The sequence below is a fragment of the Chiroxiphia lanceolata genome, chromosome 22 (genome assembly GCF_009829145.1).
Source record: "Chiroxiphia lanceolata isolate bChiLan1 chromosome 22, bChiLan1.pri, whole genome shotgun sequence".
NCBI lineage: Eukaryota > Metazoa > Chordata > Aves > Passeriformes > Pipridae > Chiroxiphia > Chiroxiphia lanceolata.
This window is the reverse complement of record NC_045658.1, coordinates 5,562,822-5,589,463: the sequence shown is the minus strand read 5'-3', so window position 1 is coordinate 5,589,463 and position 26,642 is coordinate 5,562,822. Positions and strand designations below refer to the sequence as shown.

At 49.5% G+C, this 26,642-nt stretch overlaps 1 protein-coding gene across 2 annotated transcripts; it reads left to right on the top strand.

Annotated features, from left to right (window-relative positions):
* The first annotated feature begins 56 nt into the window (after positions 1–56).
* On the top strand, positions 57–25,906 carry C1QTNF12 (C1q and TNF related 12). 2 transcript variants are annotated; one of them, XM_032709110.1, is made up of 10 exons: positions 57–621; positions 1,900–1,965; positions 3,591–5,726; positions 13,768–13,887; positions 14,896–15,007; positions 15,453–15,634; positions 19,929–20,037; positions 20,719–20,809; positions 24,941–25,019; positions 25,554–25,906. In XM_032709110.1, exons 3-10 carry the CDS (start codon positions 5,556–5,558, stop codon positions 25,650–25,652), a joined length of 963 nt encoding a protein of 320 aa, XP_032565001.1. In that variant the 5' UTR covers positions 57–621; positions 1,900–1,965; positions 3,591–5,555; the 3' UTR covers positions 25,653–25,906. The 2 variants fall into 2 exon arrangements, with proteins under 2 accessions (XP_032565001.1, XP_032565002.1); XM_032709111.1 differs by lacking the exons at positions 57–621; positions 1,900–1,965 and adding an exon at positions 3,152–3,403 and having other exon boundaries at positions 3,500–5,726.
* Positions 25,907–26,642: the final 736 nt, after the last annotated feature.

Below are 26,642 nucleotides of genomic sequence, written 5' to 3'. Positions count from 1 at the left end.
TGAGAAAACAGAGGCTTTCTGTGGGACTCTTTTTGGGAAAGGAATCACTGGGAGGAAACTGGATGAGAAAACAACAACTATTTCAAAAGTTGTAATTACAATTATTCCCTTAAGCCTTGTGCTTCTCAAGGTGTTTTTTGACTGTCTCTGAATAATTTTGGGCTGTTAGTGGTTTATTTTGTGACTCGAAGAGGCAAACAGTGAACAAGCTGATCCTTCCTTTGCAAAAGGAAAGCAGGAAAATCGTGTTTTCAGTGGAAAAATTGTACAAAAGAGAATCTCTGGAGAAGGAAAAGCATGTCATTGAAAAGGTTTTCTGGGCAAGGAAGGGGACAGTTCATGAGGGTTTATTGGGAACTTTTACCAGCGGGAAAAGCTTTGCCCCAACGGGTTATTTCCCACCTGGTCACTCCGAGAGAAACCTTTGGAGGAGCAGCGAGTGGGGGTTTTTTTTTTTTGCGGTTTTCCCAGGTGTGTCGGCGTTTCCATGGATTTGCCAGCAGATGGCGAAGCGATCCCGCGCGGGTCGGGATCCAGCGGGCCGGGAATGCGGGCATGGAGAGGCTCTGGAATGTGGGATGCGGGCACTGCAGCTCCCACCGGAGCGACCATAAACCCCGGGTGAGTCTTCCCAAAGCTGCTCTTTTGTTCGTTGGTGTGTTCAGGTTTGTTCAAACAGCTTCAGGAATCATGGAATATCCTGAGCTGGAAGGGACCCATAAGGATCATGAGTTCAACCCCTGGCCCTGCCCAGGACACCCCAACAATCCCACCCTGTCCCTGAGGGTGTTGTCCAAAGCCTCCTGGAGCTCTGGCAGCCTTGGGGCCTGTGTACATCAACCAACAGCCTGAGTTTATGTTGGATTGTCCCAGAATCCCACAATGGTTTGGGTGGGAAGGACCTTAAAGATCATCCAGTTCCACCCAGGGACACCTTCCACTATCCCAGGTTGCTCCAACCTGGTCTTGGACACTTGCAGGGATGGGGCAGCCACAGCTTCTCTGGGCAACCCGTGCCAGGACCTCCCAACCCTTCCAGGGCAGGATTCCTTCCCTGTTCCAGCCCTTTATCTGGGATGAAGCAGGAATGGGGGGGGTGGGGGGTGTCAGCCACTGTACTGGCTTCAAAAATCCCCATCTCTGTGCCAAGGCTTAGGAGTTGTTCCATATATCCACAACAGGCAAGTGGGGGAATCCCAGCTTTTGCCCTTTTGCCCTTTGGATATTATTCCTGGCACAGTCAGGTGAGGCCTGTCTGGAGTAAAATCACGGAAGGGGAGATTGAAAGATGGGATCACAAGTTCCTTGCCCGACTCTTCGGTTCCCTCCCTGGCTCTGTTCACACTTAGAGGGTTTGCAAACACTCTCTTTGGGTTCTTGCACAGTTTGGAATCCTTAACGTGGCTTCTTACAACGTTTTCCCTGCTTCCAAACTTTCCTCACGCAGGATTGATGTTGTTCTGTTCTCAGCCATCCCTGGAAGTGCCTCAGTGGTGCTGAGCTCCAGGGAGAAACTGTTTGCCTTCCATGGAATCAGTAAGGTTGGAAAAGACCTTTAAGACCATCAAGTCCAGCAGCACCACCGTGGTCACCACTAATCCACGTCCCCACAGGCCACATCCATGAGGTTCTTGATTCCCATTCCAAAGCTTGACAACCCTTTTCCATGAAAAACATTTCCCTGATATCCATCTGAACCTCCCCTGAGGCCATTTCCTCTCATCCCCATCACTTGTCACCTGGGAGAAGGGCCCGATCCCACCTGGCTACAACCTCCTGTCAGGGAGCTGGAGGGTTCCTTCCCATTATTCCAAGATCTTTGAGCTGCTGTGCTGTGAAAGTGCCACCTCAGACTTTATATCCTTGATTTCCCTTTATTTTTCTTTTTCCTGCCAACAGGGGTTGGACGTTGCGGATGCAGCGGCGAGACCTGGGAACTGCTGCAGCTGGGATGGGAACTCCAAGGTGGGCAGCTGGAAATTTGGGATTGCAGGGGAGGCACCAGCTGTGCTGGCACTTGTTTGAGCCCAAAGGAGGGAAAAGGATGTTTTGGGAAGTTTATAACACGGTCCCTAAGACCCCCAGACCCTCCTGGCTGCACCTGGACGTGCCACCATGGCACAGCCCCATCACTGTCCCCGTGTCACCATGTTCTCAGGGCTCTATGGAGCTCAGACAGGACTCCCTGTGGGTGTCCCTGTGATGTCACCACGATGTCCCCAGTGTCCCCAGACCCTCCTGGCTGCCACCAGGTCGCTGTCATGTCACTGTCACATTGTCACCACGTCCCCAGGGCTCTGTGTGGCTCTGCTGAGGGTCCCTGTGGGTGTCACCACGATGTCACCAATGTCCCTGAGACCCTCAGAACCTCCTGGCTGCCCAGAGATACCTCTCCAGGTGCCACCATGTCACTGTCCCATCACTGTCCCCATGTCACCACCTTCTCAGAGCACTGTGTGGGTCCCCTGGACTCCCTGTGGGTGTCACCACGATGTCACCAATGTCCCTGAGACCCTCAGACCCTCCTGGCTGCCCAGAGATACCTCTCCAGGTGCCACCATGTCACTGTCCCATCACTGTCCCTATGTCACCACCTTCTCAGAGCACTGTGTGGGTCCCCCAGGGCTCCCTGTGGGTGTCACCACGATGTCACTGCCATGTCCCCAAGACCCTCAGAGCCTCCTGGCTGCCCAGAGGTACCTCTCCAGGTGCCACCATGTCACTGTCCCTGTGTCAGCACCTTCTCAGAGCTCTGTGTGGGTCCCCTGGGGCTCCCTGCAGGTGCCACTATGATGTCACTGCAATGTCCCCAACGTCCCCAAACCCTCCTGGCTGCCCAGAGATATCTCTCTGGGTGCCACCCTGTCACTGTCCCACCACTGTCCCAAGTTTACAGCCCAAACCAGCAACACCTTCTCCTTGGATTAGCTGGGATTGATTTCCCCCCAGTCCCAGGAGCTGCTGCCAGGCTAGGGAAGAGGCTTTAGGCAGAGCCCAGCCAAGCCCAGCCCAGCCAAGCCCAGCCCAGCCCTGGCTGTCCCTGCCCGCCGTGGTGTGTGGAGCTGTCAGGCTGTTTAGCTGGGCTATGACAGATTGTCCTATTAATGTGTCATCAAGTGCACTTTTACAAATTCATGGCTTGTCTACAACTAACCTGAAAAAAAAAAGAGGCTTAAGTATGAGAAGGCGCCAAAGAAAGTTAAATATTATTAACAAATAAAGTCTGCCACGTAGTTTTGATGGAATGTGAGCTGGCTGGGGGAGGGGTGATGTGCTGTTAACTCTTGAGCTGCTGGGTAAGTGCCCTTCTTACTTTGTTCTCTTTCCTAAACTCCATTTCTCCCCGAAGATGCTGTAAAAAATTTAAAAATCCGTGTTCTGCTTGTCGATTTTTGCAGCTCAGGTGGTTTGTGCCTCAGTTTCCCCGAGCCATATTAATAGAACTTTGCTTCTGATCCACCAATCTTTATTCCACCTCTTGATTTTTTTTGCAGCTCAGGTTGTTTGTGCCTCAGTTTCCTCAAACCATATTAACAGAACTTTGCTTCTGATCCACCAGTCTTTATTCCACCTCTCGATTTTTTTTGCAGCTCAGGTTGTTTGTGCCTCAGTTTCCCTGAGCTCTGATCCACCCAAGGAAGATCCGTGCTGACAGTTGGATCACAGAAGTTCTGGTGAAGGAATTCCCAAAATAAAGCAGCTCAAACAAATGTGTTTGTGCCTCAGTTTCCCTGAGCTTTGCTCCTGATCCACCCTGGCTGCAAAATCCAAGGAAGATCTGTGCTGACAGTTGGATCACAGAAGTTCTGGTGAAGGAATTGCCAAAATAAAGCAAATCTCTCATTTTCTGGCTGCATAAAGGACTTCAAACCATGTGATCTTCAATTTTTTAGCATTCCTGGACTTTCTCACGACGCAGCCTCAGGGAAATCTTTGCAGCTGAAAAATCTTTGTGGGAAGAACAGGAATATTTGTTCTGGGTGGTGGGGAACTGGTAGAGATTTGCAGTGTCCAAGTACATCAAGATCCCCTCCTGAAGTGCTGGTAGGACACAGGGAACCTTTGGGTTTCTGGGATTTTTAACCAACAGCCCACCCTGTAAAGAAATCAGCCCCCCCCCCCCCCAATGGGAACTGCAGGAAAATAGGGAAGAGCCTGGGAAATCAGGCAGGATTCTGATTATCCTCGTGTGTGATGCCGAGTGCTTATTCCAAGCCACATATTTTTTAGCTCTACCACCCGTTCCCCCCGTGCAGCTTTACAAACTTCCCAGAAAAATGGTGATTTCTCCGAGATAATGAAGGGGAGGGACAGAGCAGGGCTGAGGGGAGGGAGCAGGGAATGGGCACTGATTTAAATCTGCCTGGCACACGGGCCAGCTCCACTTATCAGGGAGTCTAATAGGAATGTGAAGAGAATAGGCTTGACAGCTCATTAGAATGTGATCCCTCCTCTTTTCTTTTTTTTTTTTTCCCCTTGTCTTTTCTTTTTTCTTTTGCTTTTCTTGAAGTTGATGGAAACCCCTTCGGGAAAGAAGGACTTCTCTGCCGAGGTAAGGCAGGAGCTGAGGAGGGTTTTGCCAACGTGCAGCCGGGGAAAGGAGCAGCGGGAGAAATCAGACCCTGAGAGGTACCTGAAATCCTGCCCGGTGTGAGGGGAGATGAGGATGCAACAGCCACCAGGTTCTGCACCCTGACAGCTGCTGCTCATCCTCGGAGAAAAGGGAAAGCTCCCTCAGCTAGAGAGGGGGACAAACCACACTTGGGAAAACTCTCCCTGTTCCCGGTGGAGCTGGGGACGCCCTCAGATCCTTTGTTTCTCCTCGTTTTAAGTTTAATGGTGTGAGAAGTCTCTCTCATCCCCCGACAAGGCTGTGATGCTTCCAGCCCCTCCAGAGGAGCACTGCCTGTAGCAACCTCGGATTACAGTTCCCCAGCATCCTGGAAGGGAAGGATGAGGACTTGTCACTGAGGAAAGGGGGAAGGATCAGCCCAGAGGGAACGGATGGAACGCATCCAAACCTGCTCTGAACCCAACAGGAGGCTTCAAATGACAGCAAGTGAACCCTCCTGGTGAAGAGGAACAACCAGAGCCCCCCTGATGAGTTCGTGTTGTCAGCTCTGGCCTGAGCAACCGTTGCCCAGAGCAGTTTGACTTCTCATAGTTGAGTGCATTTAAAACGAGTCTGAAGACTTATTTGAGGGGGGTAGAGGGGAGAGCAACACTTCAAGGTGGGTGGCAGGACTTTTCAGGGCCTCTTGTATTTATGTAAAGCTCCCAGAGGCTGAATGGACTTACCTCCTTCTCCGAGTGAATCCAGATTTTAAACAAGTTGATCTGTACCATTTCCATGTGTCCTGCTTGAGCAGAGACCTCTCAGCAACCAGCACATCCATCTCGCTGCCCATCTGGCAGTGCACAGCCCAGAGGATCTTCTTTAGCACTTCTGACCCTGTTAGTTTTTATTTTTGGAGAGAGGACTCTGTTCCTTTATTGGTGGTGAAGTTTGTTTTTTTTTTTGGTGCTCGGACTTGGCCCCTCCCTCCCTTTCCAAAATGAAGGGGTGCACCTGGGTGTTTGTGGCAACTTTACTGTGTCAGCAGTTTTGCCTCTTCAGGGTTTCAGCAGCAAAGAGAGAGAGGAAGGTGAAGAAAGAGCCCAATCAGTACACAGAGCCCTTCAACACCACCCTGTCCAACAGTGAGGAGCTGCACGGGCATCCCAAGGTGGGTGTTTGTGTCCTGGCAGAGCTTATTCCTGCCAGCAGAGTGGTGCTGCTTCCTTTTTCCAGTGATTTCAGGCAATCTTGCTAAATTGCTGCTTGATTTTAAGGAGAGAAATGTTCCCTCTTTTGCCTTTGCATGACTGATTTTCTGGCTTTACTGGAGCAAACGCTGGAATACTCCAATTTATGGTTGCTTTGGAACACACAGGGCTGAAGTTCCAGTCCCCTTGTAGCTGATTAAGGGTAAAGATATTTTAAAGTTCTGATGTGTGAACAGTGTCATGAACAACTTAAAATTAAAGCAAGTTGGGCTATCACAGGAATGATGCTGGGATTTTAATATGCCTCTTGCAGGCACAGTCTTAACTCTCTGAAATGTTATTTCAAAGCCTTCTTTAGCAAATACAACGTTATAAACATCTCAGAGTGCCAGAGCTTTCTGTGTGCAGGAGAATGTGGCCAAAAATCAGAGTTGAGAGGGTTTTGGGTGTGGTCAGGTGATGTGTTTAGGGTGGTTGAGGCTCTAGGAAAGGGTTCAGGATGGTTTTTAGTTGTGTATAAATGGGAAGTGAAGCCCCTGTGTGTGTGTGTGTGTGGTACCTCTGTGGCTGTAGCTGGTGAGTGAATTTGGCAGGGTTAAATGTTAAATGTTTGGGAGAATCACCCAGAAAACTTCCACTCAGTTGCTCAGAGCCCCCAGAATCCTTTAGGATGAATATTTGCATAGAATGCTCGGGAAGAATGCTTGGGAATAGCAGAGGGGCTCAAAGAATTAAGAGCAGGTTTTAGGAGCAGGATGAAGTGGAAGGGAGACTGGAAGAGTGAGCAGGAAGGGAGTCTCCCCTATGCCACAGGCTCTCTCCCCCTCCCCTGCTCACACAAAAATGTCCCTTGTCAGGACAGAGTGACCTCTCCAGCACGACTTTGATCAGCAGCATTAGGGCTGGCAGTCACTATAGCAATGGGGGAACAGACCTGCCAGCAACTGGGGCATGGCCGAGGGGGAACAATTGGGCTGACATCCCAAATATCCCACTCCGGGCTGTTGTGAGAGTAATTGGTTAAGGTTGGGCAGGTCTGGGGAATAGTCCTGCATATAAAAGCTGGCTGTGCCCTCAGAATTGTCCTGGGGGGCCGTGAGCTGCCTTCCTGCAGCTCCTCTTTGTGCGTGTGTGTGTCGCAGGGCTCTGCCAGCACAGGTTCTGCACAGGCTGAATTCCTGAGGTGCTTTTAATCCATCACTTGTGCTCTCCCCACAACTGCTTCACTCTCTGCCCTTGCAGAGGGGCCACGGACAGACCTGGTGCAGCTATTTATTCTGGAGTTAATTTGCCTTGATGTGAAGTGGATTGGACCACGAGCAGGATCCATCCCGATTGCAAAAAACAAGCAGGAACTGGTCCTGGTTAATTCTGATGCAGTCACACATCCACTGGGGAAAAAAAACCCACACAGAGGCTCGTGGGCATTCATTAAAGCAGACATTGTTTGGAAGCTGCAAGTTTGTGTGTTGAAATGCTTTGCTTTAAAATATCCATGGCAAAGGTTTGGCTGCAGGACGAGTTCAGCTCGGGCAGGTTCTGTTCAGGAAGGATGGGACAACCCAAACCTTTGATGTCAATCACTCCCCAAATTTTTACAGAGGGTTTGAACTTTTCTCCTTGGAGTCTGTTCTGAGTTGAAATCCAGGATGTTTAAGTGTTGCTTTTAAACAGTGTATTTTTGTATTTTATGTTTATGTAGCACCTGCCCAGGCTCAGGGAGGGTTTTACACGAGCTGTAAATGCTTAAAAATTGCCACCATTTCTGGGGTAAAAGTTGCTTTTTACACCAAATCATCACCATTTATATTCACTAAGGGAAGAAGTAAAATAATAGTTAAGGTGTCCTTACCTAATGTGAGGTTGTTCTCTGTGGAAAACAGACCTTTTAGAGCCTTGAAGGTACCTCTGAGAGCACTTTTGTTTCATGAGGGGATGCCCTGCACAGGAAAATGAAGCAGCAGCAGTGTCCCATTTAATCCTCTGCAGCACATAACAGGAAAGATGGAATTTTTGTGGCCTTGAGCAGTAAAAATTAAGGCTGTGTTTACCTTGGAAGACTCTGTGGCCAACTGGTAGGTTTATCAGAGCAGGGAATGAATTATGAGCTGGGAGCAGTGATTTTTATTCCTACTGTTGAAAAGGTAGATGTGTTTTCCTTCTAATTAAGCCAAACAGTTTGGGACAAAACTCTCTTGGGAATTCTTTTAAAACAGGAGTGGAGAAAGCTCCCCTTTAACATTCACAGTCCATGAGTCATGTGGTGAAACCTCTACTAAAACAGGGAAGCAGAAGCCTCAAATCTGATAAACCCGATATTTCCGTGGAAATAGTGAGTCTGTTGGGTTTTTATTTTTTATTTTGTTTTTTTTTAAAATAGGTTTTCTGCAGTCTTATCTTTGAGCTGCTGACAGTGTGATGTGCTTGCCAAGCACATGAGGGTTTTCTTCTCTGACACAGATGGACTGAGAGAAAGAGAGAGAGAGAGCAGAACATGAGGGATGGATGCAGAGGTTTGGATCTCCTGGATCTTCTCCCTGGGACTGGGTTTGGTGGAGCACCTGCAGCTGCCACTTGCCAGATTTGCCTTCCCCTGCCTGCACATGGGGCTTTAGAGCAGGGAGGGGGGGTTGGATCCCAGAATCCCAGAGTGGTTTGGCTTGGAAGGGACCTCTGGAGCTCATCCAGCCCAACCCAGGCAGGGACACATGATGTGTTCAGGTGGGTTTGGAATGTCCCCAGAGAGGGAGACTCCAAGCCCTCCCTGACTGTTCCAAAGCTGTTCCAGAGCTGTTCCAGGGCTGTTCCAGGCTGTTCCAGAGCTGTTCCAGGCTCTGCCACCCTGGTGGAAAGCAGTTCTGCCTCCTGTTGAGGTGGAACTTGTTGTGTTCCAGTTTATGCCCTTTGCTCCTCGTCCTGTCTCTGAACAGAGTTTGGCACCATCCTCTTGACCCCCCCCTTGGAGATATTTGTATGGATATGAACTAGGCAACCCCTGGATGTCCCTTCCAGCTGGAATCCTGGCTCTGTCAGACACCAAGGCCTTGCTCTACCTGCTTTACTCCTTAAATCTCCTTGAGTTATTTCTTAGGGGTCTTTTGCTCCCAGTTGAAAGCAGGAGCTGGTTCTATGACATTACCTGGACCAGTTTCTCCTCTGTACAGAGATTTCAGTCTGAGCCTGCAGGGTGTGTCTGCAAGTGGAACAGAGAGAAAAGCATTTTGGGGCCTGACAAGTGCTAAAACCAGGGGAGAAACTGGGCTGTGACCTCCCTGTAACAGGTGTTGCTCTCTTTGGTTTTCTGTCTGACGTTCGTGTCTTGCTCTGGAATATTACAGGTGAGGTTTTGTGAATTTTCTGAACAAAGAACACACAGAATCACAACAGTTCCTCGTGGCCCACGTGAAAATAATGATAATAAATAATGAGAAACGTGATGTTTTCTCACCCAGAATGACCTGCTCCAGGAGAGTCGTTAAACCCATTAAGGGTGTGACCACTGCAGCCTGTTTGTGGTTGAAGTTGCTCGAGGAGTGAAGTGGGATTTTTTTTAATCAGAGAACACGGTGGGAATTTCGGTAGGAATTCCCTCTTGGATTTGGCTGAGATACCTTCTGCTCTGGGGGAGAATTCTTGAGAGATCTTTGAAAAACCACAAGTGGTCAGGACCTTGGTTTTACATCTCATTAATAAGCAGGAGTGTGCAGAGCTGTAAGTTATTAGCAGCTGACACCGGGGGTTTTCAGGCTGAAATAAGAGTGCTCTGTCACTCTGTGTCCTGGTCCAAGTAAAACACACTACTGAAATAAATTATTCATTCTTCATTTTCATAATGAAGCAGGCAATGCCCTGGCTGGTGTAAATCAGGGGGAACAACACAGAAATGTGTGTACTGAGAAAATGGAAATGCTTACTCAAGTCCATTTTGTGCCTGGAAATTAAATTAAAATGAAACAAAGGATTCTTAAATACAATTTCCTCCCAGAGGGACAAATTCCCAGATAACTGAGCAGAACTGCAGGGCAGTCACTTCAGGCACGGAGTGTGGACTGGAATGGTCTGGAGTCTGTTCTTGGATACACTAATTACAGGTGGAAAGGATGCTTTCCCCTCACAAAATGACAAGTTCTCATGCTTGCTTTCCGTCCTGACCCACTCTGAGAACACAGGTTTTAGGTGTAAAACTCTGCTCACAGGTGGCGTTGACTTTGTTCTTCTCTCCACCCAGACCCTGGAAGGACTTTTGCCCGCTTCCAGTTGGTTTTTTTGGACTGGATCCCGGCATCCTGGAATGTCAGGGAAGTCCAGATGCAGTTCAGGAACCTCTCAGGATCCAAACTCTGCTTTTTGAGTGTGGATTTTGACCGGTGGTTTCTTCCCTGTGGCTGAACCTTGAGTGTCCCGGGGGGGCTGGAGCCAGAGAGATCCAGCACCCAAATTCCAGCCCAAATTGTCTCATTGTGAGGGAAATCAGGGAGAGCCTGGGCTAATTCCAGTGTCACCCTCTGGAATGGAGTGAAAGGTGCCATTGTGTTCAGACTTTAAGTCGTGCTTAAAGACCTGACTGAAAGGTCGTTAACAATCCCTGGCAAGGCTCCTGTGGGGTTTGGAGGTGCTGTTTTAAGGAGATTTCCCTGGATTTACCCCGAGGATTCCTCCTGACTCCTGCAGGGTGTCTTTGCCCTGCAAACACCATCCCAAGGAGGGACAAATCCCCTCTGGGATTCCAGGGCTGTTCCCCATCCCCTCGGATACCTGAGTTGGCTGCGAGGTCTCTCTTGGCTGCTGGAGGCTCCCTCTGCCAAAAAAAACAGAGGCTTGCCTGCTTATTGCTGGGATTGCTGCTGCATGCCATAGTAATTAAATAATAATACCACGAGCATGGAACGTTCATTTTAACTGTCAATCAGCCCTGGGCTGGAGAAACTGGGGAGTGCCACGAGTGTCTTGTGGAGGGATTTGTGATTTAACCAACCCACTGCAGAGGGATGGGATTTTATTTTATTTTTTACTGATTTATTTCTTTTCATATATATACCTCAGGGGTTTTTTTATTTTATTTTTTTTTTCTGGGATGCGCCACGAGTGTCTTGTGGAGGGATTTGTGATTTAACCAAGCCACTGCAGAAGGATGGGATTTAATTTTTTTTATTGTTTTTTTATTTTTTATATATACTTCAGGGGTTTTTTTTATTTATTTTTTTTTTCTGGGATGTGCCACGAGTGTCTTGTGGAGGGATTTGTGATTTAACCAACCCACTGCAGAGGGACGAGATTTTTTATTTTTCACTGGTTTTTTTTCTTTTTCTATATATATATTTCAGGGGTTTTTTATTTATTTTTTTTTTCTGGGATGTGCCACGAGTGTCTTGTGGAAGGATTTGTGATTTAACCAAGCCACTGCAGAGGGATGGGATTTTATTTCCATTTTCTCTGCTGTCACAGCACTGAGGGAACACCCTGCCCGAGCCAGGTGCTTCTGTTCATAACTTGTTTCCTCCTGCTTGTTTCCTTCCTACAGCTTCCCCACACACTGTCAGTCCCCAAAAAGGCACCTGCAGGAAGATTTTAACCTGCCTTTATGACCTTTTATAAACTGAAATATTAATAAAAGTCCTCTGCAGGTGGTGATGCTGCACCCCTGTGTTTTTCAGGTGAGGTGGGGCAGGAAAGAACCAACTTTTCCCATTAATTTTCCACGAAACTGATAAATACATCCCATGCTGTTCTAGGATAAACTGCACCTCCTGTGCTGTTCCAAGGACTTTTGTAAACTTTGGGGACATTTGCCTCTGGGTTTGATGTTTACATGTTTCAGTGGATAAACCTGCACCAAAGGACTCTCTTTGGAGTGTCTCTGACTCTTTTCTCCTGCTTCCCAAAAACTCAAGCAACCTGTGGGCGGATGCAATTGTTTTGGTGAGGTGTCTGATCCCACAATCCCTGGGATTTCTGGGCTGCTCCATGTACAGCACTTCCCAGTGATGGAATTTCGGAAAGCTATTGAAGCTTCAAGTAATTAAAAGGGGCAAATAATAAATTAGCTACAACAACCTACCAGAAGCCCTTGGCTGAACACAGTTTGTGGCTGAGTAGAAATGTGGTTACAGTAGTAAAAAGTCTGTTCAAGCCTGATTTTGGGAGAGAAATAATGAACTAAACTGTCTTGCTCTTGGTTTTGATACAGACCGAATTTGTGGGGAGTGTGGATAACCATGACCCTGATTAATTCAACCAGAGTGAAGATGGGGAAATGTCTCAGGGTGTCCTTGATTTTATGGAACTGAGGGAGTTGTTTAACAGAATTTGAGATGTTTAACAACTGCTCTTGCTCATCTCACACCTGATTTCTGGGGAGCTGCTCACATCCTGCTGGTTTTTCACAGCAGATCACACAGAGATTCTGGTCTTTTCCCCCTCAAAATGGGCTTGCCCTGTTATTCCCAGTTAAAATTTGCAACCCTCTGTCCAATCCCTGCTGCTCTCAGGAGGGTGTGTGGCTGTTTTTGGAACCTCACCTGCCTTCTAACATTCTAAAGGGTGCTTTTATTTTCCTGCTATGCGATGGAAGGGAATCTGTTCTTGTAAGTGGGACTAGAAATGTGATTAAAAGTCAAGCTGATTCTCTGAGAAGTGGCATTTAGGGAGCAAAAATGGGACAGGTGATGAGCAAACATGCACTGGAAGCACCTTGCAAGGTCATTCTCACTGCTCAGGGCACTGAGGGCAGGGGTTTGGTGTCTGAGCTGTGGCAGAGCTGCTGTCAGACTTGTAGGAGCTTCATCCCCTCAATAACATCCCTTGTGCCCCAAGCTGGTTCAGCAGGGGTCCAAAACCAGGCACTGCAGTGCCAAAGCTCCTCTGCAGAAGTTCTCTGTCCACCTGAGGGATGTAGGGAGTTAAATTTGCCAATAAACATCTTTTCTGTGGTCAGACACGGACTCTGGGTTTCACTGGGAGTTGTGTTTTGGACTCTGGGTTTCACTGGGAGTTGTGGTTTCTCCTCTGTGCACATTTGTCACTCTGCAGCCTGTGATTTGAGAGTCAGGCAGCATTTCGAGACTCTCTGTGTGTTTTAATCCCCTTTATTGCTCCCTTGAGCCAACTGATAAATGGCAGATGCCGGTGGGGAACAATCTCTGGCATCTGGGCAGGTTTGCTGTGGTATGAGAGTGGTTGGAGAGTCCCAGCAGCTTGAGAAAGGTCTCTGAAGGACTCTCAGAGCTCTTGGCTCGTACTGGTTTCTCAAGCACCCCCTCTGTGCATGTTTGTGCTGGGGATGTGCTTTAGGCAGCAGTCTGGTCATAGAATCATAGAATCAGCTGATTTGGAAGGGACCTCTGAGATCATCAAGTCCAACCCTTGATCCCACACCACCGTGGTTCCCAGCCCATGGCACTGATGCCACATCCAGGCTCATCTTAAAAACCTCCAGGGATGGAGAATCCACCCCTTCCCTGGGCAGCCCATCCCAATGGCTGAGCACCCTCTCTGCAAAGAAATTCTTCCCAAGATCCAACCTAAACCTCCCCTGGCACAGCTGAAGACCGAGCCCTCTTGTCTTGCTGATGGTTGCCTGGGAAAAGAGACCAACCCCCCCCTGGCTCCCCCCTCCTGTCAGGGAGTTGCAGAGAGTGAGGAGGTCTCCCCTGAGCCTCCTCTTCTCCAGGCTGAACAGCCCCAGCTCCCTCAGCCTCTCCTCACAGCACTTGTGCTCCAGTCCCTTCCCCAGCCTTGTTGCTCTCCTCTGGACCTGCTCCAGCCCCTCCATGTCCTTCCTGAGCTGAGGGCCCAGAACTGGACACAGCACTCCAGGGGTGGCCTCACCAGCGCTGAGTCCAGGGGCAGAATCACTTCCTTGGACCTGTTGGCCACACTGTTCCTGATCCAGGCCAGGATCCATTGGCCTTCTTGGCCACCTGGGCACACTCTGGCTCATGTTCTCTGACCCCGTGGAGTGGCCAGACAGTGGTTTCAGTCTTTGCTGTTGTTCCTCTTCAGGTCCTGGATTCTGCAGACCCCCGGATCACAGACCCCCGGCGCACCTGGATCTCCTTCGTGCACCGCCCGGACGACGGGAACACCTCCAAGAGGAGATGCAAAGGGAAGGACAAGAAACTGGTGGGTTGTTGCTGCCCTGCACTGTGCCTTCCCTTCCTGCTGCTCCTTCTCAGGGGGTTTTGGGTGCTCCAGCTTTACCTTCTCACCCCAGGGCACGTTGACTTTCCCTCTTGTTTGTGTTTAATTCCTCCAAGTGTTTTGGAGAAGTCTGAGCCAACAAGTGCCTCGTGAGATAAGATGTGGGAATTCCATACTTGCTTTTGTTTCAAGCAGCTGTTCTTGGACTGAGCCTTCTTTTGCTTATTTTTCTGCTCAGTAGAAATAAAAATTGTCCTCTGCCATTTTTTTTTTCCTTCCACCAGCTCAAGCATCTCAAAGGATATACATTAATCAAGGTGTGGACAAGGAGCTGATTTCAAATCTGAGTGACTCTTAGTCATGTGGGCACTTTTAATCCACTGCTAAGACAATTTTGAATGCATTCATGCTTTCCTTTTATTTCTCAGGGAGCTGATAGGCAGCAGTGCTTCCAGGCAGGTCCCTGAGGAAACAGGAACAACGTGCCTCAAAAATAGCCTTGATGACACTCTTGTCCTGTCAGTTTAAAGCTCTGAGGTGTTTATAGCTGAGCTTTAGAGGTGTTTGAACCGCTCTATTTTTTTCTGAGAGCTCTGCTGTGCCAGCAAACCCCCCAGGTGTGATCGTTATGTCTGAGCAATTAATAATGAGCAATTAATAATGTCGGGTGTGGCAAGAGGGATATTCCAGTTCAGATAAGAAGCTTAAAGGCCTTGTAGGATGCTCTGGTGGTTTGAGAAGACACAGAGGCACCAAACTCAGCCTTGTGCCTGAAGAACCGGTCAGTGTTCACCTGAGCAAGGTTTATCCTCCCACCTGAAGCACATGAGTTAAGTTCCAAATGCTGGAATTCCCAGCTGGATGGAAAGGGAGTTTAGGATCTGTGTTTGAACTGGTGTTGGAGGGGGCCTCGTGGCTGAGAGAATTTTTGGTCTATCCCTGTCATTCCCTGGTTCTAATTCCTGTGTTTTCCTTTGGTTGCTCCCTCAGCGTGGCCTCGTTGGGCCCCCGGGACCTCCTGGGCCTCAGGGACCTCCGGGAGCCCCTGGAGCTGAAGTGACCCGGGAAGTCCTTCTGCAGGAGTTTAAGGAGATCTTAAAAGGTAAAGACTCTGAGAGGTCTGTGCTTTTTGGGAGCTGCTGCTTTGGGACAAATCCACAGCTGGCTCTGCAAACGTTCACTGGTGGCTTCAAAGGCCAGGCCTTGAAACCAAGCCTACAACTCCCTGACAGGAGGGGGGAGCCGGGGGGGGTTGGTCTCTTTTCCCAGGCAACCATCAGCAAGACAAGAGGGCTCGGGCTTCAGCTGTGCCAGGGGAGGGTTAGGTTGGATATTGGGAAGAATTTCTTTGCAGAGAAGGGAAGGGGTGGATTCTCCATCCCTGGAGGTGTTTAAGGACAGACTGGATGTGGCATCAGTGCCATGGGCTGGGAACCACGGTGGTGTGGGATCAAGGGTTGGACTTGATGATCTCAGAGGTCTTTTCCAACCCGGTTGATTCTATGATTCTCTGATTTCCTGTTCTTTTTCTTCTCTTTCACCCTCAGAAGCCATCGAGCGTCGAGCAGCCCTGGCTGTCTCAGCCCATCCCAGCCAGCTGCCTCCACTCCTGCTCTCCCTGGAGGAGGTTTCATCCCACAGGCGTGTGGAAGAGGCTTTCCACTGCAAGCTGAAGGGACAGGTCACCGTGGATAAGAAGACCCTGGTGGAACTTCAGAATTTCCAGTCGGTGAGGAGGGGTCAGAGGCTGAACCAGAATCCCACCCTGGGTGTGGAGCAGCTCCAGGGCTGGCTCTGTGGGGAAAGGCTCACCCCAGAAACCCCCCTCAGGCTTGGATGCCATGGATATAGCACCACCTCAGGACATGGGGGGGTTGTTGGGGTGTCTGTGCAGGACTGATGGTCCTTGTGGGTCTCTTCCAACTCATATTCCATGATTCCATGATCTGTCCTTTTTTTTCAGTGCCCACCCCATTTAATTCCAGAGTAACATTCATAGGTAGAAAGGTGTTAGAGGCAGACAGAAGCCGTTGGTTTTAGTTTTTAGAACCCAAATAAAAGTCAGAATTTTGTTAGCTGGGCCAATCCTGATGCTCAAATTCTTTCCATAACATTTTTTTAGAAGACTCATAGCTATCACTCATATAATTTAATTACAATCAGGTTACAATGACAAGCACACCATTGTGGGCCATCCTAAGCATGGTTATAAGCCAGCTGTTGAATTTGAGATTAAAACTTGGATTAACAGTTGCAGATAAGACCTGAATTTGCAGTGTCAAAGTCAGGCAAAGTAAGAGCTGAAAACAAATAGTTATTTGATGATTGAGGAGACATTCTAGAATCTAAGAGCACAGGGCCTTCAGAGACGTGGTTGCCTTTGGGAGGTGAGAAGCAGAGTTTGAGGAGGATGGACAGGGACCATCAGCAGGGTTTGCTAACCCTGCCTGTGCAGTGAGGTGCTGACTTTCTTCCCAGCTGCTCTGAGTCCTGTTTCTGGAGAATCCTGTCCCTTCTGGAGCAGTTTTCTGCTGGACTTCCCCCAGCTGCAGGACTGGAGGCAGTGGTTTTTGCTCCAAACAGGGTGCTTTCCTGGCTCTTTCCCAAACACACTTGTGGAAGCTTGGTTTGACAGCGCTGTGGGTGCTGGCACAGGGGCAGGATTGCACTCGAGGTGTGGGCAGGGCCAGAGAGATCTACTGCCTCATTAATTAGGGGGGGAAAATGTGAATAAAGACATCTCAGCAATGGGTGTGTGGGCTGCTCCTTCCCAAGCTTTGGGATCCTGTGCCCAGCTCCCTTCTAATTGCTCTGGTGTGGGAGGCTGGCAGGGCTCTGGATGCCAACCTTTCACTGCAGCTTGGGACAAGAAGTGTCTGGTTTTGGCTTGTGCTCTGAGCCAGGGGAATTCAGCAGGGAGGGAGGGAGGGAGGCAGTGGCTGCTCCTGCAAGGATGAAAACATTGTCTTGAAACAGTCCAAGGAGGAGAGGGAGATAATTCCACTCCCACCATTCTCTCAGTTGAGTGTGAGGAAGCCAAAGGTTTGATACTTCTCAGTGAGATAACAGGGATTGCCTCTAATTCCTGGATTTGGAGCTTCCCCAAAGCATTTGGAGATAGTGGGAAGAGCTGATGCTCAGAGCAGCCTCTCCCTGTATCCTCTGATTCCAGTCTGAGTCACTCTGACCTTGAGCATCTCATCCTTCAGAGCTGAATTCCCTCTAAGAACATTCCCTCCCTCTGGGTCTCCCAATTTCCTTGCAGTGTGGGATGAAACACAGGATACTCCTTTCCCTTCCACCTTTTCCTCCTGTATCTCCCACCTGAGCTTTTCTCACCTTTGCCTCTTGCAAGAGCTCTTCACAGCAAGAATTGAAGCAGTGGAGCCTCTGAGAGGCCATGGAAGTGGGATTTATCCAGGGGTTTTACTGGAATTAGATCATTTAAAGTGGCCCCAGAAGCTTTTCGTGGTCTCCAGTGCCTGGAGGTCGAGCTGAAGGTCCTGCCTTGGGCAGGTGAATTCTAGTGCTGGATCAGGAGGTTGGGGCATCCCTGTTCTTTAAAAGCAGATAATTCCACACATTTCTTCCCACTAAAAAGCAAAGCTGGTGCTTCCCATCCCAGTTCTTGGAGCTTGGCTCCTGTTTTCCTCCTGGCAGTTTTCTGGGGGTGTGGGGATGGGAGATGACTGAGGAAGAGAAGCTGGTTTTGTACAGAGTCTGAAACACTGAAATATTTTGCTTTCTGGAAGAACTGTGTGCAAGAGGGAGTTTCTCAGGAACAAATCCCTGGAGCAGCTTGGATGAGTGTGCTCTGGGAGGCAGCAAATGCAGCAGGAACTCTGCCACAGGGTTTAATGGAATATTTTGCCCAGAGAACCTCACCCTGCATTGTCTACTTCTGTGAGCAGAAGAATAACAAGCCACAGAGGGCATGAAGAAACAGGAATGTTTTATCAGTTATAATTTGCTGGTGCCTAAAATTGCTTTCCATGCTCAGCCAGTGGTTTTGGAATTATGTTGCTGATCCTGCTAATAACTGGAACGAGAAAGGAATGAATTAACTGTGCAGTTCTGCACATACAGGGCTTGGACCTGCTTTCAGTGGGGTAAATGAAAAATAGAATTATCAAAATTATGGTGTAGTGATGGCATAAGAACACAATCCAGGCTCTTTGTTGTTAGCTCAGCTGTTCTACTGATTGTGTGTGTGTGTGTGTGCACAGAAGAAAACACAAAATCAGCCTAATAATCTGATTTCTCAAATGATTCAAAAATTCCATATTTTAAAATGAAAATAGGAAATATCGTATGCAAGGAAATAGAGCTGGGTTTGTGTGTCTGGATGTGCACAAAGGCACAAATCAGTGCCCACTGATGAATACAGAGACTTAGGGATCATGGCATGACATGCAATTGTCCTGCAGTTCATTGTTATTGTTTTCCCATTGTACACACACGTGAGCAGTGGATGTATTTTCACAGAAAACATTTCTAGTTCTGTGAAATTTAAGACTGGAGCTAAATCTTAGAGGTAAAAACTAGGAATTAACTCTTTTGTGAGCCTTTCTTGGGGTTGGCTGAATAAAAGCAGGTTGATCATTCTACTCCTTTACCATGGAGTAACCAAACAAACACCACCAGGCCCAGATATTCAGAATTTTAAATCACATTTAGGCTGGAAAAGACCTCCAAGGTCGTTGAATCCAACCTTTGATCAGCACCTTGTCGACCAGACCAGAGCACTGAAAGAGAAAACTACATAAATTATTCCTCCTGCCCTGGCAGAGCTGGGGTTTTCTGGCTGTGATGAACAAGAAAGGGGAGTAACAAAGCTGTTCCACTCCTTTTTGTGGTGTAGCAGCACTGCTGTTCATGTGTTCCCCGTGTCTCAGGCCCCCTTTTTGCCATCTCCTGTTGGAAGGCACAGTCAGATTTGGATGTTGAGGTCACTCAGCCGTGTGTTTGGGGCTGGTTTGGGGATTTAGCAGTGTGGGGGAGCCTTCCCAGAGCCAGACCTGAGCAGCTCCTCTGTCCCATAAAACCAGTCTGGGACAAATCTCCCCACTCAGGGCTCGGGGGACACGTTCCCAGTGCCCAGAGTGCCCTTGTGGTGGAAGCAGAGGCTGACTAATGTGCTTTTTCTTGGCCCACTGCAGCCTCTCCACAGCCCCAGCCAAGCTCACACGAGGCCAAACCAAACAATCAACATCTCTTGCAGGGTTTATTTTAGTCTGAGTCAGATAATCTGCTGTGAGTTTGACTCCAGGCCTCCTCCTTGCCACGAGGAGAAGCTGCCTGTTGCCTGTCCTGGAGAAGCCAAGCCTGGAACGAAATGAAACTAAAATGGAATCTCTGAGAATCCAAGAGTTGCTCTTGAACAGTCTCAAAGCCATCTGATTTCGACCTAAAGTGGGCAGAGAAGCTTTGGGGACCCACAGGAGTGTTTTGTCTGCCCTTGTTGTCACAAAAACGAAGGGGGGAAGATTCCAAGTTAAGCCTGGGGACAGGGCTTGGCCACATCTGGGAAGTTTTGGGGACTAAGAGGGACCTCTTGACTCCAATAATGGGAGGTTTTGTGTGTCAGAACATCAGTGGAGGCCACTAGGACCAGAACAGGGATGGAATAAGGACCAGAACAGGGATGGAATAAGGACAAGAACAGGGATGCAGTAAGGACCAGCACAGGGATGGAATAAGGACCAGCACAGGGATGAAATAAGGACAAGAACAGGGGTGGAATAAAGACCAGCACAGGGATGGAATAAGGACAAGAACAGGGATGGAATAAGCAGTCTGGTCAAGCTGAGTTGGGAGAATTCAGCAGTGGGAAAAGGGGCATCTCTGTGTCTTACACTGATAATTTTGCCTTTTGTGGGCACCGGAGGCTGAGAGAGCCCCTCTGGAATGTGTGTTCTGGGGGATCAAGGACATTTTTCCAGGTTTTTTTCTCCTGCAGGTTGGCTGGTTCTTTGTTGAGGGTTCTGGGGGCTCATTCAGGCTCTGCTTTTGTCCTCTTGCAGCCTCTGGCCAAAGGAGCTTTCCTGCGAGGGACGGGGCTGAACTTGGCCACGGGACGGTTCACGGCGCCCGTCTCGGGCATCTACCAGTTCTCAGCCAACATCCACGTGGGTGAGTGCTGTCCACAGGAACCTCTGCCATGCAGGGAGGAGTCCTGGAGAGCCCCCTGCATCCAGGGAGAAGCCTGGCCATGTCCCTTTGGTGCCATGTCCCTTTGGTGCCATGTCCCTTTGGTGCCATGTCCCTTTGGTGCCATGCCTTAGGGCTGGGTGCTGGTACCACAGCAGGGCTGCTCCCTGCATACCACACCAACCAACATTCCTTAGGGAGCACCAGCTCAGGGACCAAATATGTGCAGGAATCATGGCTCCCACAAAAGGCTCTGGGAGAGATGGAGATGATGATGATGTAGAACTCCACGAAGGCAGGTTGGACTGTGTTTTGTCACTGCTCCTCTGGAGCACCCGGAGCATCTCTTCTCCCACGTGTTCTCCATCCTCTCTTTGCTTGCAGTTGGCACTTTTTCACCCCTTAAATCTGTTATCCCAGAGGTTCTACCACCATCACTGATGGGCTCAGCCTTGATCCAGTGGTGGATCCACCCTGGAGCTGGTTGGCACTGGCTCCATCACACAGGGGGGAACTTTCTGGCAGCTTCTCCCAGAACCCACCCAGTAACCCCCACCCCCAAACCCAGTGCAGAAACCACGAGGCTCCTGGTGCCTCTCTGAAGCCCAGAACTACCACCTGGTGGCCTGTTATGTTCTGAAAGTGCTTCTGTTTTTCCCCCAGACCACAGTGAGCTGAAGAGCAAAGTGCAGCTCCGAGCCAGGGACAACGTCCGGGTGTTGATCTGCATCGAGTCCCTGTGCCACAGATACACGTGAGTCACTCCAAGGGTGGCCTTGGCAATTATTTTTCTCACATGGGCCAATGTTTCAACCAACTGGGGGAGAAATCAGGTTCACCAGCAGTGGGTTTTAAGTGATAAATGCTCGTGGAACTTTTCTGCAGGGAGAGATTCCAGCCGGCCCTCGGGTTTTTATGTGTTCCTTTAATTCTGGTTTTTAACCTTTCAGTTCAATGACTAATTTAGTTAATTAGTTAAATAACTAATTTAGTTAATTACCTAAATATTACTACTCTTACCTAATATAATATGCCTAAAATCTGAGATTTGCCTAAAATGAGAGAATTGTGAGTGAACTCAGCTGGAACTCAGCTCCAGGTGCTGAGTGCTCAGCTACCATCATTAACACACAGAGCCACAGAAACACTTCAATTTGGGGCCAGAGCTCAATTTTTAGGATTTCAGCCTCCTCCTGCATGGATCCCAGCATCTCACTCGTGATGTTGGAGTGATGAGGAGAATGAACAAGTGGAAAACAGAGGGGAATGGGTCCCGGGGCAGAAAGTGCAGGGCATGTATAGAGGTTTTTGATGCCTTCTGGTGGCCTCAGCTGACCTGGGGACCTTGCTTAGATAATGCTGCTGAATTTTCCTCTGCTGGGGGCAAAACTCTGCTCAAGAAACAGCTTTTTTAGGCCATGGCACCCTTGGGTGTTGCTCCTTCTGCCCCGGGGCTATGGAAACATGTGTTGGCTCCTCCTTTTCCGTGCTCCTGTCACCCTTTGAGCTGCAGCCCTGAGGTTCCCCGAGTGCCAGGGAAGGTCAGTGAGCTCAGGGGGATTTGGGAAAGCTCTGCTGAGACAGAGGGGCTTGGGGAGCCCCTGTCCTGGGCCAAGAAGCCCCCAGCAGAGGGCAATGGTGCTTGCACAGAGTGGCCCCAGCCTGTGGCTCTGCCCTTGTCACCAGAGCAGAAATACGTGTGCAGGGCTGTTCTGCCCTGCCTGCAGCTCTGCCAGCAGCAACAGCACCACTGAAATATATCCATTTATCCATAAAACCACTCCAGAGGTGCAACTTCAAACCCCCAAGCCCATCAATGTGCTGCTGGACTGGCTGGTTCAGCCCTCCAGGGAGTCAGGGAGCTGCAAATGGGACTGGCCCCTCTCCACAGGCATTTATTGGCAGGGGAATTGGACATGAAATTTGGGATAATAAAACCTCTCCCAGGTTTCACTGGGCTGTGGAAAAGACTTGGTTGGTTTTGAGCACCCCTCAGTGACTGGGGTAAGAGGGAAAGTCAAGGAGGGAACTGGAGGAACTGGCACCTCCTGGGCCTTGGAGGCTCTTGGGAAGAGTTTTTAGGATTGCAGCCCTTGATGAGGCACTGTCAGACTGGCTGCTCTCAGTAGAAGAAGGGAGGGATCTTTTTTTTTTTCCCCTTATATCCCAGTCAGCTGCAAAATTTGGGAGACATTTAATTTCTGGTGGTGCTTGTGAGAATTCCTTCAGGTCGTGCTACGAGTGGACCCTCAGCTGGATCTTGAAATCTGGGATGTGTGTTGACAGTGAGTGATTTTTGGGACAGCCCAGGCCTTTAATCCCAGGGGTTGGTGAGGTATGAGTAGGGCAGAATCTTATTTTTTAAGGAGTAGCTCTCCCAAAGTGCCTTTGCAGGGTGCAGATCCCACTCTGCCCTTCCCCCTGCCTGGCAGACTCAACTCATCAGTATTTTCCTCTCTTCAACTTTGGTGCTTTTTCCTTTTCACCTACAACAACCTCCTCTTATCTTAGCAAGTTTATCCAGAAGAGGATAAACTTGGACTCCCAGACCTTGGATTTCCTATGAGCAAGTTCCACAGAATCATTTTCTACATGCTTTGGGAATATAGAGAGGTGTTCCCTGTTGGGATGTGAGGGAATATTTCCTTTTGGGGGACTCACTTCTGTCTCCAAGCCTTGCTCTCTGTACCTTTCTCTCCTTTGCTGTCCTTTTAGGTTATTACTAAAGGCTGGGTTTGTCAGACTGTGCTCCCAGCACGACTCTAGTCTTGCTTCCTCAGTCTGGGAAATGCAAGTACAAGAATTATCTGAATAGGAAACTTCCCTGTGCCTTCTTCATTGCAGATCTTTTCAGCTGCAAGCTCCTAGAAAGCTGTTCTGGTTCTAGCTGGGGTGTGGGAACCTCTCTGTCCCATCCAGCCCAGGCAGGTTTATTGGGATCTTTGGAGATTAACTTGCCATCTAAGAATTTATAGCTGCCTTCTCCAAAGAACTGGGACAGCAAACCCTTCTTTTTCTTAGACAGAGCTGACCCAGATGTTAATCACTGAGATAAAACCCTCTGATGTCTGGCTTGGAGTTTTCCTCAGCTGTCCAGGGCCACAATTTATGATCCTGCAAGGCTCTGGGTTGGTTGGGCAGTGAAGCAGAACCAGCAGAATTCCCTTTTCTCGTGGGGTGGGTGGGAGTGGGACTGGCCCATGGCACGGAAGGAGCTGGCTGGAGGGATGGGAACCTGCCTGGACACCGTGCCTGTGGAATTTCCTGGGATGTCAGCACACACAGTCACATCTCCTGGGATGTCAGCACACACAGTCACATTTCCTGGGATGTCAGCACACACACTCACTCCGGGAGGGAGCTGGGAGAGCCCCCAGGGCTTTGGGCTGAGGATGGAAACTCGGGAGGCGAAGGAGACAGTTGGAGTGGAAGAGATTAATGATGGGAAGTCCCCACCCCAGTTGGGCTTTTGGCAGGATATGACACACAGCCTGAGCTCCTCAGCCAAGCTGGTGCCAAGTGGCTCCTTCTCCCTGGGCCAAATTGCCCCCATTTGCCTTTCACATCATCCCCTTGCAGGCAGCACGTTGGCACTTGCAAGGTTTCATCAGCAACCCCCTCCATGGAAAAAAAAAAAGGGAGGAAAGGGGTTGGTTTTCTTGGGAAAACAACCAGCTCAGCCAGCCCTGGGGAGGCAGGGAAGAAGCATTTGGATGACAAATGAACCAGTGTGGACCTGGAGAAGCAGCAGTTTCTGAAAGCAAAGCCGAGGAGGGGCTGGGAAGGGAAAAAGGGCTCTTGGCTTGTTTGAAAGGATGCCACGGTCCCAGGGAGCAGTTTTTGAGGTCAGAGCAGGGTTTTCCTCAGTCCAATCTACACTACAGGGATGTGGGTCCCATCCTTCCCTTCCCAGGGATGTGGTTCCCATCCTTCCCTTCCCTGCTACGCTCCCATCAACATTCCCATGAAGTCGGATCCGTTCTGCATGGTGCTTTGGGGCTGAGCTCACACGGGCCCTGCTGGTGTCTCAGGAACCTCCTCCCACCCTGGATCCTGCCCAGGGGAGCCAGGTTGGAATTCTGTGAACGGAGGAGCAGCTGTCCTGCATCTCCCAAGGAACAGGATGGCTCTTAGAGCACGATGTTAGAAAAGAGCAGTGCCTGAGGGGGTGACCTGGAGCTCTGCTCCAGCTGGAGCTGAAGCACAACTATTCAGTGATTGGGTTTTTTTGCTTCCATGTGCCCCCTGATCCAAATGTCCTCCCAAAGCAGCTGCAGGGGATGTTTTTCTCACCCAGGCTGCCTGCCTGTGTCGTTAAGGTGAAACAGGCCTTTCACACCCTGCAAATAAACGAGCTGTTGTTGGCAGAGTGCCTGTAGCTCTTTGCAGAACAACCAGTATAAACTGTTGTGGGGGTCGAAAAAACCGGGACAATTGGTGTGTGGATCAATCTAAAGGGCATTTAGGGTGGGGATAGAGACTACAGGACCTTGAGAAGGTGAGAGAAAAGGGGGCTCCCAATCCTGCCCCCAGCTGGGTGTTGAATTCCCAGCCCTGTGTGGGTCCTCTGCAGGGTTTCCATCAGACAGCGAGGACGAGGTTCTGTTTTATTTTTAAGGTAGCTGATTCCTGCTGGAATCATGGAATCATGGAATGGTTTGGGTTGGAAGGGACCTTAAAGCTCATCTTGTTCCACCCCATGGGCAGGGACACCTTCCACTATCCCAAATTGCTCCAGCCTGGCCTTGGACACTTCCAAATGCCAGCAGGTCACCTCTTGAGTACCCTTGGTCTCATTTCCAGGGAGGTTGTGAGCCAGTTGTCATTCCAAATACAACTGCTGTGGTTGCCTAAGGGTTTTTAACCTGTTTATTTCTCTTTTTAGGTCTTTGGAAGTCATTGCTGGGCTGGAAAGCAACAGCAAGATCTTCACTATCTACGTCCACGGGTTACTGCAGCTGCAGGTGAGTCCTTGCACCCTGGGAATCACTGCCCTGCTTCTCTTGGAAGGCTTTGGAATTATTTCCTGGCCAGGCTGAATTCTCAGCAGCAGAGGGGGAAAACTCAGCAGTTTTATGCCCCTTTTCCTGCTGTGAATGAACTGAAATGCCTCAGCTGGGGGGGGACTGGAGAGAACGTGGGGCAGATCCACATTTCACATAATAACCTTCCCTCTAAGAAATGAGAGCCAATATTTTTCCTTCTCCACTCTCCCCTGGCATTGCCAAGATGACAGCTGGATTTCCCATCTCACAGGAGGGAAGCTGAAGCACAGGTCCCCCCAAAAGATGCCAGTGCAGAAAGGACTGAGTTAAAATAAACCTATAAGAGTTTCCCTGCAGAAAATCTCTTCCCTCCCGGTCAAGGCTGATGTTGGGGCAGATCCTGTTCCCCCAGGGGAGGGCAGGAGGCTGCTGGGCTTAGCTGAGGGAGGTGAAATGGGGTTTTTCCCCCCTTTTTATGCTGGAATGTGTCAGATGTTTCCCTTTCTCCTGCAGGCTGGACAATACACCTCCATCTTCGTGGACAACAGCGCCGGAGCTCCCGTCACCATCCAGAACGGATCCGACTTCATGGGAATGTTGATGGGAGCGTAGCAGGGAAGGGAAGGATGGGAACCACATCCCTGGGAAGGGAAGGATGGGACCCACATCCCTGCAGTGTAGATTGGACTGAGGAAAACCCTGCTCTGACCTCGAAAACTGCTCCCTGGGACCGTGGCATCCTTTCAAACAAGCCAAGAGCCCTTTTTCCCTTCCCAGCCCCTCCTCGGCTTTGCTTTCAGAAACTGCTGCTTCTCCAGGTCCACACTGGTTCATTTGTCACCCAAAACGTGCTTTTGTCCCTCTGACACGGACTCTTTGATATTTAATTTGGGCTTCACCAGGTGCTCGCCTGAGATTCGGGGCTTTGTCGTGTTGTACCTTTATTTCACAGTAGCACTTGTAATCAGCATGAACTTTTGGGGTCCATTGGGGGGTGCTCGACTTTGTAAATGAAGGATTGAGAGGGGGGAATGACACAGTGACTTCATTCTGTGTGTGGTGGAGGAAGGAGACAAGGGTTTGCTGGAAAAACTGCCTTTTCCATGCGATTTTAAGTTGTCTCTCTCGTGGGAACTGGAGTTGTTGAATGTTGAACTGGAGGGGAATCCAACCTGAACTCTTTAATTCTTGATATCAGAGTATTTCCCTGATGTTATTGAAGCTGAATAACTCCCTGCCAGTGCTTTGGGGCTGTTAGGAAGAGGTAAAAAACCCAGGGCACCACTTTGAGCTCCCTTCCCGTGTTCTTATGTTTTAGTAAGAGACACCCGTGCTTTGGGCTGCACCACAAAACCAGCAGCTCCCAGGGGGCATCAGACTGGTTGTCCAAAGCCTGGCAAAGCTTTGGAGTGAGGCTGGAAACCTTGGATCAGGTGCAGCACCTCTTGGAATGAAAGACAGCCCAGGGCAAGGCTCACTCCCTCCAGGTTTCCAGGGTCACAGGTCTGAGCTGTGCCTGGAGCCTGGAAGTGCTGGCAAAGACCATCCAGGGAATGTTTTCCAGACAAATCTGGTGCAAATGTCAGATTGAGGCCCCCCCCC

What these genes read in the sequence shown, in the direction of transcription:
- C1QTNF12 (XM_032709110.1), top strand. Translation starts at nt 5,556, where the DNA reads ATGAAGGGGTGCACCTGGGTGTTTGTGGCAACTTTACTGTGTCAGCAG. An exon ending in GTTTAAGGAGATCTTAAAAG is followed by an intron (nt 15,008 to 15,452) that starts GTAAAGACTCTG and finishes TTTCACCCTCAG; the next exon opens with AAGCCATCGAGCGTCGAGCA. An exon ending in ACGGGTTACTGCAGCTGCAG is followed by an intron (nt 25,020 to 25,553) that starts GTGAGTCCTTGC and finishes TTTCTCCTGCAG; the next exon opens with GCTGGACAATACACCTCCAT.